The sequence below is a fragment of the Colletotrichum jinshuiense genome, chromosome 10 (genome assembly GCF_051148585.1).
Source record: "Colletotrichum jinshuiense chromosome 10, complete sequence".
Taxonomy (NCBI): domain Eukaryota; kingdom Fungi; phylum Ascomycota; class Sordariomycetes; order Glomerellales; family Glomerellaceae; genus Colletotrichum; species Colletotrichum jinshuiense.
Genome location: NC_139303.1, coordinates 2,766,236 through 2,781,580, shown reverse-complemented (window position 1 = coordinate 2,781,580; position 15,345 = coordinate 2,766,236). Strand labels below are relative to the sequence as shown.

The 15,345-nt window shown below is 52.4% G+C and overlaps 2 protein-coding genes across 2 annotated transcripts; both read left to right on the top strand.

The window, feature by feature from the left end:
* Positions 1–2,706: 2,706 nt before the first annotated feature.
* On the top strand, positions 2,707–3,519 carry EsH8_X_000708 (SAM-dependent methyltransferase; the record flags this gene model as incomplete). Its single annotated transcript, XM_083274796.1, has 1 exon — positions 2,707–3,519. One exon carries the CDS (start codon positions 2,707–2,709, stop codon positions 3,517–3,519), a length of 813 nt encoding a protein of 270 aa, XP_083120188.1.
* A 6,509-nt stretch (positions 3,520–10,028) lies between these two features.
* EsH8_X_000707 (uncharacterized protein) lies at positions 10,029–14,036 on the top strand (the record flags this gene model as incomplete). Its single annotated transcript, XM_083274795.1, has 1 exon — positions 10,029–14,036. The coding sequence occupies one exon, from the start codon at positions 10,029–10,031 to the stop codon at positions 14,034–14,036; it is 4,008 nt and encodes a 1,335-aa protein (XP_083120187.1).
* Positions 14,037–15,345: the final 1,309 nt, after the last annotated feature.

The window sequence follows — 15,345 nt, the reverse complement described above, 5'->3', positions numbered from 1 at the left end:
GCACGAATCGGAAACCCGACCACAACTCCTTAAGATACTACAGTAAACTGCCGACTCTGAGCGATCTGTCAGACCCCGCACTTTAGAACGATGTCGCGTTAGTAAGCTCAAGCTTTCCGCTGATGTCGTGAGAACTATAAGATGAAACATCATCCAGCATCGATGATCAGCGTTTCAAGTCGTTTCATTGTTTCTCAGAGCCCTTAAAGATCAGAGTCACCAGAACAATTTCTTGTAAAATCTAGATTGATTACTTGGCTGTAGCAGTGGATAATTGCACTATCTTTAACTCCTAAGTGTTAACAAACTTTAAATCCTACTCGACCTCCCTCCAACGTTGGCACAATGCTGTCTGTGAGTAATGTGGCTCCCCCAGAAATCATGCAAAATACCAACCAAAGCAGGTTATGATCCTCGGCTGCTCCGCCCTCGCAAATGCTTGCGGGCTTTCTGGCCGGAATGGAATGAGTCCGAAAGACTCATCATCACCAATTCAAGGGTAAGCATTGAGTAATCCTTCGGGGATTCTAGGTTTAAACAAGAGAATTAGGATCAGCAAAGCCAGGGGAGGAGATCCGTTGCAAAGCTTACGCATCCTCAACCCCTACCCAGGCATATTCGCCTACTACGATGGGCGTACCGGGGAGCGTTTCCATTCAGACCAGCCCAACTGGTTGGATGATGGAGCTTTTACTCTGGGAGTGTCAACCTACTCCATCATCGATGGCACTGAGGCCATCATCTTCGACTCTCATATCACGCCCGAACACGCAGGGGCGGTAATGCGACATGTGCAAAGCCAGGGCGTCGGCAAAATGTCTGTTGTGATTAGCCATTTCCACAACGATCATATTGCAGGCACCGATGTACTTGTTAAAGGGGGAGCCACGATCGTTGGAAACGAGAAGACTGCACAGACAGTGAAGCGCAACGCGCAAAGTCTTGCTGCTGATGACCCGCCAATTCAAGCTGTTCCTCCGACAGATCTTTACACCGGAACCAGGGAAATGAAGGTCGGAAACTTGACTGTCGAGCTGCACAACTTTCAGGTTCATACTCCAGATGGAACTGTTCTCTGGATCCCATCAAAGCAGCTACTATTTGCCGGCGATACACTAGAGGACACTGCTACATTCATAGCTGATGCCAAAAGTTTGCCTACCCACCGAAAAGAGCTCCAGCGCATGGCAACTTTTCCAATATCAAGGATTCTGCCGGCTCATGGCGAGCCTAATCGAATAGCCACCGGTGGCTATAATGCGACTTTCATCAACGCAACCTTACGGTATATTGATGCTATGACGGAAGATGTACCTCAACCAGCGGCGTGGACGCAGCCGCTTTCCCAAGTCGTGGCTGCTGATGTTGCCAGTGGTGACCTAATCTATTTCGGCCAGTATGAAGAGGTACACAGAAGCAATGCGGAATCTATCCAGAGCGCTCGTGGAGGACGAAATTGAATGCCAGGGCCATTGATGGGACCATTGATAGGATCATAAAATTACAGTATGTATGCCGAATTTGCGTGCCATACTCGAGTACGAATTTCTCCTAGGTAAAGTTGCCTGGTCGGCGCGTGTACGATAATGGAAGATATCTTCTACTAGCTCTAACTACACCGGTGAACGACAAGCACAGGGAATACTTAAGGTATAGGTCTTCAAGTAGTTTCCCTTTTGGGAGGTCCAGAGAGATAGTATCTGCATCTTCATACACCACTCTCACTACCATTATAATCTCAATAATTCTCGCACATCAGTCCAAAGCCATGTTTCCCAGCAACCTTTAAGAAGTCAAGAGCCGTAGATTTCCGAAGGACACCCATGAAGATATTTTCCTCTAGATGTTATTTTTATGCTAATTTATGAATAACATTCGAACTCGGTGAGCCATTAGTGTGAATTCTGCACCGTTGTGCTAATATGAAAAACATCTTTTTTGAGAACATCGTTATTGATTTTCCGTCGGGTGCCAGGATGCCATCGAACCTTTCCGCTGGCTCGATAAAAATGAACAATATGCGTAGATCATTAAAACCCAAGTCAATGGAAATATTTCACACATTCTGGACCACAGGGTCATTTAAAGGTCCCAGGGAGCTATTTCATACGCAATCCCCCACCCTTGTCTGCAACCGAAAATGGGGAAATTGACCGGTGCCTGGGCTGGTTCACTGATTTTGTTCAAGATATCAATTCATGCCATGCAGGTCTATCTGCATTCTTCGGCAGATCAGCAAGACAGTAGCTGAGATAACACCCACTTATGCATGTTCACTGCGATACGAGCAATGTAACCAATAATAGGAACGTTCCAGGTGATAAGGTGTCACTACGTCAGCACGATAAAAGGTGTCTCAATTGTCTCACATTCCAGCCAGGTACGAGCACATGCGCACTGTTCTTTTCTAATGTAAAACTCTAATTGTTCCGGCACAAAAGAAACAACTAGTGACGTCGGCGGTAAATACTCGCGAGGGGTAGAACGGCACCACTATCGACCGAGTACCCAAGCGGTGCAAGGGAGCCTTCTGCCATATTTATACAAAAAGGCAGTGAGTTGTAACCTTGTTCAGATTGGCCTCAAGTCATCAGACGCCCAAAAACGTGCCAAGGTTTCCGCTATCTCAAGAGCAGTCAGTTTGACTTTGGTTTAAAGAAATTACCGAAACCGAGATCGCCGACTACGAACTACCGTCCTTCCACTATGCCGTCAACACGCAACCCCGCCTCCGAAGTGCCGGACATGAACCTCTATAAGCTAAGCCGGGTTCATCGCACGCTTGATAGATTGAATGACAAACCAGAATGGACTGCCGATGACACCAAGTCGTTTGACTGCATGCACTACCTGGGCGACGAGGCCATTGAGAACGCCGCCCAGGAGTTGGGTCTCCAGGCCGGCGAACGGGTGCTCGACATCGGGTCCGGGTTCGGGGGAACGGGCAGGTATCTCTACCGACATTTTGACGCTGCGACGACCGGCATTGAGTTGCAAAGCGAGATCCACGACATTGCGCAGACCATCAACAAGAGGTCCGGCGCCCTTGGCAGTGCCACTTCCATCAACGGCAACTTCCTCGAGCTCGACCCCAGTCAGATGAGCGCACCGGTGGATCACATCGTGTCATTCCTGTGCATCTTACATATCCCGGAACGAGAGGCATTGTTCAAGAAAGCGTTCGGCGTTTTAAAGCCGGGCGGAAAGATGTACATTGAAGACTTCTTTGCGCGAACGGCCCTTGATGACAGGACCCTTGATGTGTTACGGAGTTCAGTCTCTTGCCCAGAATTGCCGAACAAGCGGCAGTACGTGGCAGAGCTGGAGAAGGCCGGCTTTGAGGTTACCAACTGGGTAGACATGTCGAGCACGTGGACGGAGTTTGTACACAGTCGCGCCGAAGCGTACAAGAAAGATCCTGCCATAGATGCCGACCTAACAGCCTTTTACGACGCTGTGGATGAAGTGTTCAATGGAGGCCAGGTTGGAGGAGTGAGGATCACCTGCCAGAGAAAATGAGAGTACGCGCCAGTTCGCGCCGTCACCTTCAGGACTAGCAACGCCAGCGGCTGTCTTGCAACAGCAAAAGCCATCTCAATTAGAAACCAAGGGGCACTCTCACAACATGAGCATAGAGGGAAGCATAGAGGGAACATGTAGACTTCGCAAATCACAAACCATGTCCAGCCGTGCCACAAAATTAAGTTAACGGAACCCCTCGCGCGGGAAAAAAAAGGCACCCTCTACAACATGGGTCAAAAGTCCGCAGGAGTTTTCCTTGCCATGTTATCCATGCTCGACCGAGGCCTTCGTACTGTCATGCATTTGCGTGGCCCGGACGCCAAAACCGACCTTGGTGGATATGTTGGCCGATACCACAAAGAGCCCGCACCCATGATCGGCGGCGGACTTTGCCAGGACGGGCTCCACGCTGTCCGCGCGAAAGGATAAGTAGAATGCGGTGCCTGAGCTCGTCAAGAAGAGTCTCGACTATTTGAATTTCATTATAGAGTACGGCGCAATCTCCAAAATAACTCTAAACCTTACCACTGCATCTCAGGCTACTTCTCTCTTGTTACTCGTAGCTCGCTCGTGGCAAGGAACATGGAATGACTAGCGAAATCGCGTGCTCGGTCGGGGCCACAGTGGGATGGGTAACCACTTCGGCGTACGGAGTAGTACATAGTTTAAAACCCCGGAGCCATCCAGGAGCAAGCTTTTCGGGGGAGTGGTCTCAACTATACGAATCAGGCAAGTTTCCGCATGGGGAAAAATGCCTTAATTGGGACGAGCTCCTGGTTACAGCGTAGAGCACAGTACAGTTGTCAAAAGCGATAGCGAGCAACCCTAATCCCTTGTTATGTTTCAGCCCAAGAGGGTTAAAGAAACCCGCGAGGCGTACGGAGTATACAGAGTGCAAAGCACACCTAATCTTCTGTACATAACGCCCCTGTCGTTCTGGTGTCGGTATCGGTCCGAGATTTGTTTTTATAGGGTGAGCGGACTTTTATTTTTATTTTTTATCAACCCTATGGATACGCTGGCGGTACATGTTATTAGGAATGCCAGTCTCTGAGTCAGCCATGAGTGAGTGCGATCATGGACCCCCTCTTGCTGGAACTTGGCATTACTCTTTCGTCGGGTTGGTCCAGGCGGGCTAATTCGAGATTATTAAACAGGCCGCGTTGATCTACGCCTACAGTGTACCATGGTAATCAAGACAGGGGTAGAGCATAAAAATCTGACCGAGGGAGAGCTCCGCGCCGCAGCACCACCGGGCGCCGACGGAGGTTCAGGGCTCTCTTATTGACGATGGCGAAATTGTGTATTCCCTTTGAGCGAATTTCTCGTGCTCGAGACGGCAAATCAAGGTTGTCCGCGGAACCTTGAGAGTTCTTCATATTTCCATATTTGGAGGCCCATCGCATAGGTCGCGGGGAATTGCATAGCATTGCAGGCTATCTGTTTCAACGCAAATCAACAACGCCTATATCAGGCTCGTGCATCTGATATGTAAATCGAATACGTGTTATTTCCGCAGCTAGAGGTTAAAAAAAGCAAGCGCTCTGGTGGTCAGCAGTATACACTTTAATTTTAAATGACGCCGTACGCGTTGTTGACTCACACTCGTCGACTCGTATTATAATTCGCAAGTAGCGTAGCTGTTGGTGTCAATGGCGCAATGCACGTTGGGACAGGTGGCAAATCAAAACACACTCCTGTTCTAATACAGCAATCACTGGTATCTGTACAGACGACCAGGCGGTAAGACCGGGCACATGAGTTGACGTGAATGCGAACGTGTGGCGGGCATTATCCCATCACATGCGTGGCGTACGGGGATTGGGCGGAAAGAGGAATAGTGCTCGTAAGACTTTCCCTGCAAATTAGAAAGCAGGCTTCGGGATGATTGATTGGCCGGCAGCTGGTGTCGGCATGAAGCACCAAGTGGAATAGTCCATCTTGGACGTGAGGTAGGCTATGGCACTTACAGGGTGTTAAGGAAATGGGAAATGCCGTGCACAGCGAGCAAGGGCCGTTTTTTGGCCTTGTGCATACAGTGTAGAGTAAAGGTGCAGGTCACGCCGGGTTACAGAGTGTTCGGTTTCGCAATTATTCATCCTTGATTGGGTCCCGTTTTATGGGATGCCGATATTGAAAGCGGATTGGTGGCCGGATGTATCCGTACGAGGCCGCCTCGGAGGCCGAGAGCATGGCAGGGTCCGGGCTTTAGGGACCTTTCTGCCTCCGTCCTCGTAGGCGAGTGTTTAGGATTTAGACGATCAAAGGTTTGAATGGCGTCATCCCTGTCAGCAATGGTTGAGCGCGCAGACAAGCAGGTAGGTAGGTGCCCTGGGAACAAATTATTTCGCCGTGGTTCTGATAAAGATTCGAGGCTACGGTGCCGCGAAGGTGTGTACTCTCGTTGGTTGCATTAATGGAGGTTAATGGATCTATCGGACTGACCGTCCGCAGCTGATATTAAAGTTGCACCCAATTAAGGGTACGGATACAGTTACAGAAAAAGAAGGAGGGGGGAAAAAAGGAAAAATTAAGAAAATGTAACCCCTCTATTTTTTATTAATACTTATCCGTTTTTATGTTTTTCTTTGTTCTGGACACACGATGGTTCAGGTGGTTGATTGCACAGTTGCACATGGTTTGCGGTAGTCCAATACTCGTAGAGTATGTTATAATGTCAAGATTGCTGTCGTGTGGAGGTTTAAACGGTGATCCGTCCATGCAGGGGTGTTGACCGTGCTGTTGGTGACTAAGGATAAATTGGGCAAAATTCAGAAAGGGGCCGGCGGGAGGCAGCGGTGGGAACACATGCTCATTCCGGTTAATGTATCCGTACGGATGGAATGGGATGCATTGGAGAGAAGTTGAAAAGGCTTGCAAAGCATTGGGGTTGCCTTTGTCGGTTGCGCGTTTGCGTCCAGTTTTTCCTTGGGGATGTGTGCGACGCCAAGAGGAGGAGCTTGTATCAGTTGGCCTGCCCGCTTGCTTGTGTTCGGTTCGAAAGTGTTGAAGGAGGGCGAATCAAGAGTAAGAGGATAGACAAGTCTATCTGCAAAGGACGTGCGGGTGTGCATGCGTACGTACGTACGTGTGTGTGCGTGCATCTGGTGTGTGGGCAAATACAGCGGAAAATAAAACATGGACGAGATCCTGGCAACTCGGACTTGGTGGAAGGCGGACAGCGAGAGTTTCGCGTTAGAAGAGGGTTTTTTCTTGGGCTGGGCTGTAGGGATCTTGGTCCATCTTTGATCCATATTGGACCATCTTGGACATGGCGGCAAATCCCATCATGGCATCATTTCATTCCGCGATTAGTGACATGGATGATGGGTGGGTTTTACGCGGAGCTGGAAGCGAGGAGGTTCGTTGTGTTTATCGGTACAGATTAAGATGCGACCAATTTACGGATACTGGTTGGCGACGTGAGTGCGCCAGTGCTATAGTAAGGCAATAGTTTGACAGGGATGGTAGCTAGCGAGTCGCGTGGGACGCGGGCGAAAACTACCCAAAACGTTTGCGGGAGGATCCAATGAGCGAGCGAGGCTGTTAAGGGCTGGCCGGGCGGTATGACAGGACAGATGGCGAACCGTACCAATCCAGTGCCCCTACCGACATCAGGGTGTTGGCAGCTAATAAGTGGTGTAGACTACCTACATGAATATTAAGTCATGCCGTATGTATGGGGGAGTGAGGGTGAGTGACGCCCAGACCATGCGGCCATGCAGCAGTTGTCCGATGTGTTTGAGAGTAGTAAGAAGAGGTACCTCTGTATATCCTATCCGGACTGGGAGGTCGTAAAAAGAGCGAGCTTGAGCAAGGTGAGGTGAGATGAGAAGGTGAGCGACCGGGGTCGACGATTGCATGGCATGCCTTGGCATGGTGCGGCCAGGGGCGCAGGGTGACATGGGGCCTTGTGCAAATCAGATGCCGTGCGGATTACTCCCGTCGCGACCTTCGCTTTCCCCCCTCTCTAGTGTACGGAGTACACAGCAAAGCAAAGCCGCGCAGTAAAGTATATGCGACAAGGGTGGATCCGACCCGGTGCGAGCCACGAGGAGCAATCTTAGTGTCTTGAAAGGTTTTCCCTTCTCCAGATGGCCCATGGGCAAGGGAGGGAGGCAGACAAGGCGAGGTGAGCGGCGGCGAGTTTAGTCACTGGTGCCATTAGGCGACTGAGTAATCCGAAAAAATAAGAAGCTGCATGCCCCGGCTAATCGGATAACTCGTATAATTGGATGGGCAAGGAGTGTGGATTTGCGACTCGGCTTACTTAGACTGTAAGGCAGGCAGGTGGCGCCAAGCTGAATACTTTTGGTACTTTGGGAATTAGTATGTCTATCCGCCGTGCCAAGTCTGTAGTGGAGACACTGTACGGAGCCCGAGGATGGATTGAGTGGATGCGCGCCTGAAGTGTGTACGTGTGTGTGTGTGTTATGTGTGTTATTACTATGGCATGTATTATTATGGTGTGAGTGGGAGTGATGTAGGTATGTGCGCGCTACGGAGGCTTTTTTTTCTTGTTTGTCTTTTTGCCAGCTGTCTGTCTGTCTGCCCCGGAAGAGCGGCTGTCCGTCTACCTACCCTACCTAGTGTAGTGAGTGGCATCAGCATGGGCGCGGAGATAATATGTACAGTGTCAGCAGACAGCGGTACGTACTCGTCTCCGCCCAATCCCAGCAAGGCTGGAACTTGCCTTTCTCTCTTTCTCATTCATGCTCATACTTTTCCTCGCACTTTCTCGTATACTAGTAGTGAGTACTCCGTCAGTAGGAAGGAAGGATCCTTATCCGTAGGCATATACCAAACATGGTCCTGCTCCATCCATCTCATGCCGCCTGTCTAAGATAGGTACTGTCTCTAGTCTAGTCCATCCCATTGTCCACGGTCCATGTAGCCACCAAATGAGCGCTTTCCCTACTTGCACATGCACACACTGTATCTGCCTCTGCCTGCCCGCACTTTCCCTTTATTCATCATTCTTTCCCCCATCAATCCCTTCCCTTTTTGTCTTGCTACTACATGCCACTTCTACTTCTCTTCACACTTTCCACACGTGAGCGCAACCGTCTCCGAGTACCTCTTGCCCCTCTGGTTGGCTGTGCCCCTTCCACCTCCAGTAGCAAGTAAGTCAGTCTGATAGAGCAGACCAGACCAAAACAGGTACGTACTCTCCATTCTCTCTCTCGCTCTCTTTCTCTCTCTCGCATGGCGAGATGTGTGTTTACCTTTACCATGTACACCGCACGAGCGAGGGCGAAGAGGTGCTTGCTTTCCTTACCTCACCTCACCTCGCCTTACCTCATCTCATCCCCCAACACCGTCTTGTATCGTATCTCATCGTATTGTACCGTCATCAGCCATTGGCATCTGGGCTCTTACTGGACTGGGTATTTTCCCGAAACAATGGTTTAATTTCCCTTCTGGGCCCCCCCCTCCCCCCAGATACCAGACACCAAAGCACACACTTCCGTCCATCAATTACTACTACGCTCGCTGCTGCTGCACCTTTGTTACGAATCGCCTTTTCCCTTCCCCTTCCTTCACCCCCTCCGCCACCCTCCCAGTCGGACCCCTTGACAACTTCCTCTACTACCTACTCTTGACGGGGCCCGCATCCGCGTCCGCTTCTGCATCACCTGCATCATATGCATCTGCATTTGCATTTGCATCTGCTCCTCCCATGTCTTTCTGCCTGGGCCTTTACCGACCACAGATAATCTAACACGGACCGAGTAGAAAACCTCCTCAACAGGCAGACGTTGGCTCGCCTCCACGCCAACCCTTTCGACCAACCAGCCAAAAGTCCCTTTTCGCCATCACTTCACCCGTCACTTACCACGCCCCCAGCTGGCTTCTTTCTTGTCACTTCCTGCATCTTCTCTCCCTGCCAAACCAATCTCACTCTCCTCCTCATCCATCAATAAACAACTGTGGCCCGCCTGATTTCCCTCGCCTCTCTTGTCACTCCCCTGAGACACTCACGCCGTCTTCGATCCCCTGCCCCTGCAGACGACGCCTTCCACCTGGTCTAGTAGCAAGCCATATACTGCTTCTTCTTCACCTTCACCACTGGACGAATCCACTCGCCACTCTAATCGACAAAAGTCCACTGCTGCACCTACACTGCAGCCATCGTTTCACCGGCTTCTTTCTGCGCAGATACCCTTTTTCTCGTCTCAATTCTCGCGCGTTTCGTGCCTGCCGCTTTCAACGTACACATCAACGGCATCGGGCCCGATCCTGACCAAACAGGTCCAGCATTCACACCATTGCTCACGTTTGATTATTGGTTCGTTCCCTTTCTTCTTTTGTGTCGCCAAGAACTGCCTAGACTTCTCAAGTTTGGGGTTTTGCTGACAAGCTGTCTTGCAGACAAACGTTGACTTTGAGAGAAAGATTGTGGGCATGGCTCGATATACCTGAGTCTACCACTCAATCGCCGCAGATAACATTTCATCCGCTCTGCACATGACCAAGCACACTTGGGCTTAATTCACTTGACCATCATGTCCGCCGCCGTGGCAAGCTCCTCGGCGTCTGCTGCGACTGTGTCGCAGAATGCACACTCTGACCTGGACCAGGACCGCTCACGTTGGTTCGCCGAGCTAGAAGCAATTAAAGGCCGCTTCGAAGCAGAGAAGGACAACATCAGGTCCAAATTCATTCAGCAGCAGCGTGACGCCTGTCACGACCTGGACGAAGAGGCTCGCCTGGCCGCCGATTTGCCAGGTCTTCCGCAACAGGCTAGGGATCTTATTCAAAAGTATCAGAGCGAACTACGACGCCACCGCTACGCCTCTTGTCAGCATGCATACGACGCAGAGGAGAGCGAACGGGCAAAGCGTGAAAAGGATAATCTTCGACAGCATCACATGGTGTTTCCGGTCCCAGGCATGCCGGGACAAAATCCGGCTTATCCTCCGGGCGCTGGTCTCTTGGGACGAACCTCGAGCGGTGCTTCAGGCCAGATCCAGACTGCACGCGATGCCTCGACATCCGATATTCTGGGGCGTGGTCCTTCCTCGATGACGAGCAACACATTACCTCCTCCACGCCAGCCTCAGACTCAAACCACCATGATGCCCATACAGGCCACACAGCCCCATCAAGCTTTGGCTTCCTCGAGGTCGGAGAACACAGTCAATTCTGATATGAGCTCAGCACCGATGCCATCGCAGCTTAACCACACAAATCACCAAACTCAAATCTGGGCTAATCAGAACCACTCTGGCACTCAGCAAGGCCCGCCGCACATGCCTGCTTTGTACAACCAGAACCGTCCACTTAACAGTTCGGCAAAGACTCCGCCTAGAATGCTGGCTTCACACGGCCATCTGCCCACATTGGGAAGCAATCATTACGGACCTATTCGCGCCAGCCTTGGCCAAGGCCCTACTGGTCCCCAGCCTGTTCCCACTGATTTTATGCGCAGCAACCGAGTTCCACTACCGCCCATGAACCAGTCGGCACTGAACGCCCGCGAAGATAGGTCACAGCCACACATGGCAAGAAACGCGTCACATCTTCTTCCGCACCGACAAGACGGCTTGGCAAGGCAGGCGGCCGAAATTCAGCTTGAACGTCAACGAAAGCGCAAGTCTGATGCGAGCGAGATATCTGTCAGAGACGCTGATCTAAAGCGAGCGAGAATCGGGTCTCCGCAGTCAATTGCGCCTCGAACGATCCTCTTCAAAGACGTGTATCAGGACGGCAAGGCGGAATACAAGCACAACATTGTCAAGTATGAAGACGTGTTTTACATTCTGAGATGCGACGAGCACGGCGTGCACTTCAAGCAGAATGCTCTCGCCGCTGCGGCCAAGCACCTACACGGCGCTTCGCATGGCCACCAGAGGAAGGAACACAAACTGGCCGTCGAGACGCTCGGATTCCATGTTGTGGACTGCACCGAGGAGCTTGCTGCCTTGAACAACGCATTCGTCCGCCGGGCCTTTGAGAATGGCTACAAGCCTCTGAACCAGCTGCATGGCCCGAAATCCGGTGGCAAACGACACTCGGGCGGAACGACGTTTATGGAACCAGCTACGGACCGGGGTCCACCAGCATCAGAGTCGCCTTTCCAAACCCCATCTCAAATTACTGGAGCGCACGAGTCGGAGCCGGAGCAACAGGAAGCGAAACAGCAGGATTCGAAGAAACAGGACGGCAGGCCGCAGGAGCTTACAAACTACATCATTAACCCCAAGGCAGGAGAGCTCTATGACGCGAAGTGGCCGAGGAGCAGCAAGATTTACACGGTCATGGTCCTGGGCTGGACGGATCTCGACATGTGTGGATGGGATTCCAAGCTCAGCAGTACGGGGTTGTACGACAAGAAGGTCAGATCAGCCTGCTACACATACAATGCCGATGGTATCGCTGGATGGGCTCCGGGATTTGGCGATGGCGAAGCACGCGTCATGGAGAGAGACATCCCCGTCTTGTGGTTCGAACCCAAGGCACAGACGCGTCTTGGATGGCTTGGTGTCAAATGGCTTTTGAAACCCATGCTTCTTGATGACCCGGACCGACCTGCTGACCCCGACCACCCATCCAACCGGGCACGAAAAATGTATGCGGAAACCCGCGGGTTCAACTCGTTCGAGGCTATGCTGGCTAGACACAAGCACCAATCGCCGGGTGCGGACGAAGGCGCCGAGTCGGCAGAGGAGGTGCCCAAGTCCGCGCAGCTGCCATCTTCTGCTTCGGCATCCGACTCGGGCTCTCCGCCAGATGTGGATATGTACGACTTTGGCGACGTTCATCACCCAGCCGACGACTCGGACGACGAAGATTATATCGAGAGAAGTGGAAAAGACAAGGACATGGACGATGATATGACAGACGGCGACCGACGACCGACGACACCACAGCCACTCAGGCGGAGCACTCAAGAGGTGCGTCCCGTCTCGCGGCTTGGTGATAGTACTTGGTCGTCGCTTAGGTCTGGAGCTGCTGCCGGAACGCGCTCATCGGCCAAGAAAGACAAGACGACCGCCGAAAACGACGATGTGACCATGGAAGATGTTTCCCAAGGTACACCTTCCAAGACTCGTGTTGTAGATAGTAGAACTCCAACGCCCAGTGTCCAGGGCAATGCCGGGGGTCTCCCAAGCGTTGCACTTGGAACCCCTGCGACTCCCAACGATAGCAAACTCGACGATGCTACGACGGCGCCGGTGCCTAATTCAGCCCATCGGCCTAATGGTAGCGCTGCTACGAGCACCGCATCTCCGGGACCAACGGAACCACGAGCGGAACGAGTTGCACTCTCCGAGTTCTCGGAGGGAAATCCGCCTCAAAGATCGAATGCGCATGAGATTACCAAGGCAGCCAACAACAACGTAAAGGTGCTGCGAGAGAGCGACGTCAGCGAGGGAAAGAATCCTTTGGCCGAAAATATCTCGTTGGCAAACCTTGCCCAGGGCGCAATGAAGGCCGCCTCGAAGTCTCCCAGTTTGGAGAAGGAGGGCCCTCGAATTAGCCCCAAGCTGCAGCTTGCTAACCTACTCAATAACAACACCAGTGCCGAGAAGCCAGTGGAGCAGTCATCATTGCCAGCTTCACAGGCTACCAAGCCAACCGAGGCGCGCCGACCTTTACCTTCGGGCCCTCTCCAAAGCTCCCGTCCATCGCCGGCGCCTTCGCCAATGCCATCCAAAGAACAGCAAGCGGAGAAGGACAAGGCACAAAGGCCAACGCCTACCCCCCTCAAGCTCAGCCCCATAATCCCAGCCAGCAATCACAAACTCGATGCAGGCCAACGGCCGTCGCCTGCCCTCTCTGTGCAAAGCAGCAGAGAGGTGGCGCCGGCCTTGAACAGCCCGATGATACTGCCTCCTAGAAGCGGGAGTGCAGAGAGCGCGCTTCGGCGACCCGACCCACGCATGAGCATTAGCAATGCTCTCGACGATCAGGAGCGTGGGGTCATCAATCAGACCGGTCTCGGTATAACTATAGAGAAGGATGCAGGGCCCAACACGAGCAACGGCATTTCTTCGGGCAACAGCACTCCCAGAATGCCCACGCACGTCAACCTGGTCAACGACGAGCGGTGGCGGGCAATCCGCACGTCAGAATCGCCACGCATCTCGCCTGCTATGATTCGCTCACCATTGATTGACCGAAGCGCGGCTGCATCCCCTGCGCTGTCTGTCAAGAACCTTGCGGACAACCCGATGGATGTGGCGGCGTTCCGCGAGGGCGACAAAAGCTGGACGCAGCCGGGCAAGTTCCTGCGGTTCTTTGTCGAGGACGAGTCCAGCGGCATCGCGCGGACAAGAAAAGAAGACGGCATCGAGGTGGTTGTGGACGCCAGGCAGGTCAAGGCGGCGCAGATGGTTGGTTCGACGGTGAGGTTGATGCTCAAGGCGGAGGACGGCAAGCCGCTGGAGCAGCAGTTCGTATTCGAGGCAAACAGCTTGACGGGCAGCCATCGGGGAGCACGGCCACAGGCGACCAAATTTTATCGGTGGGTGACGAGCAAAAACTCGGCCATCGAGCACATTGCGTAAAGGGGATTCGAGGGGAGGCTCTGTTTGGAATTGGGCAACAGGACAGGGAGCTAGAGATGATTTTGATATCTCGGGTTCTCGGCAAGGGATGGGCGGGGGGTTTGGTTCAAGAACTAGAATGGATTTTCGCAAGACGAAAATTGGGATGCTGAAGAAGCTCTGGGCAGAATTGCCTCATGAATTGGGCTCATTTGGGCAGGCGTTTTATTTTTTTACTTATTTGTTTGTTTTCTTGGGAGAGGGGGAATGAAGGATTTTGTCACAGTGGTGATGTGATGTGATGGGTCATCACAAGCTATTAGCTAGCTCTATGAAAGCTCCTCTGCTCCTAGCTGTCAAGGGAGACAAGTTCGAGTCAAGAATATCTTATGACAAAAGACGCCTAATGCAAAGGCGGGTATCGCAAAAGCCAAGTACACATGAGCAGGACGTGGTGTTTGTGACTTTGTGAGCCAAGCAAGCAAACAAGCGTCTTGGTTGTTCATTTGTGAGTGGGAGGAGAGAGGTCAGATTGATCTTGACTGTGGACAGGTGACATGCATCCATGTCGTGCGCGTATACCAAGTTTACAAGGTCTGAATGAATGGCATACGCCGACCAAATACCCTGTTACATTTTAGCCCTGGACTGGACCGGGGGCGGGGAGTCGGGGGGATCCACGGTCGTTGCTCATGCGGGAGGGATGAGGTGCAGGCAGCAGGGACTACTGGGTTGTTTGGCATGTGATTGCCGGGGTTAAGGCAAGGTAAGGTAAGATAAGGTAAGGTGAGAGATGTGAGGTGAGGTGAGATGAAGTGAGATGAGACGGCGTGAAGAAGCTTGGTCCCCTGTGGCGGGTGTTTGTAGGGTTGAGGGGAAAAGGTATAGCGGGGTTTTGGCGGACGAAGGCTGCTGTTTCCGCTGGAAGAAACACACTAACACGGCCCTGGCCCGGTGGCTGGAGCGACCAACTCACTCACTCACGTGGGACGGCCAAGACAGCAGCTTCCCCATGCATGTGTGTCCCGCCCGCGGCTTCGTCGTCGGTCGCATTTCTTCAGCGACATTCTCAAGCTTCCTCTCTTCCTCTCTCTCCCTCTCCCCGCCTTTCTCTCTCTCTCTCTCTCTCTCTTTCTCTGTCGAGCCTGCCTGTGCTCGTTACGAACCGCGTCAACGACTGCGATTGCCAACCCAGGACCTGACGCGCGAATCTAGCCTTGCAAGAGCCGTCCATCGGACAAGGTACCGCCTCCAGCCAGCTCAATGCCGAGACGGACACGCTGAAGCGCGCGACCTTCTCCACGATCCGATCGAAACCGATGACGTTGCG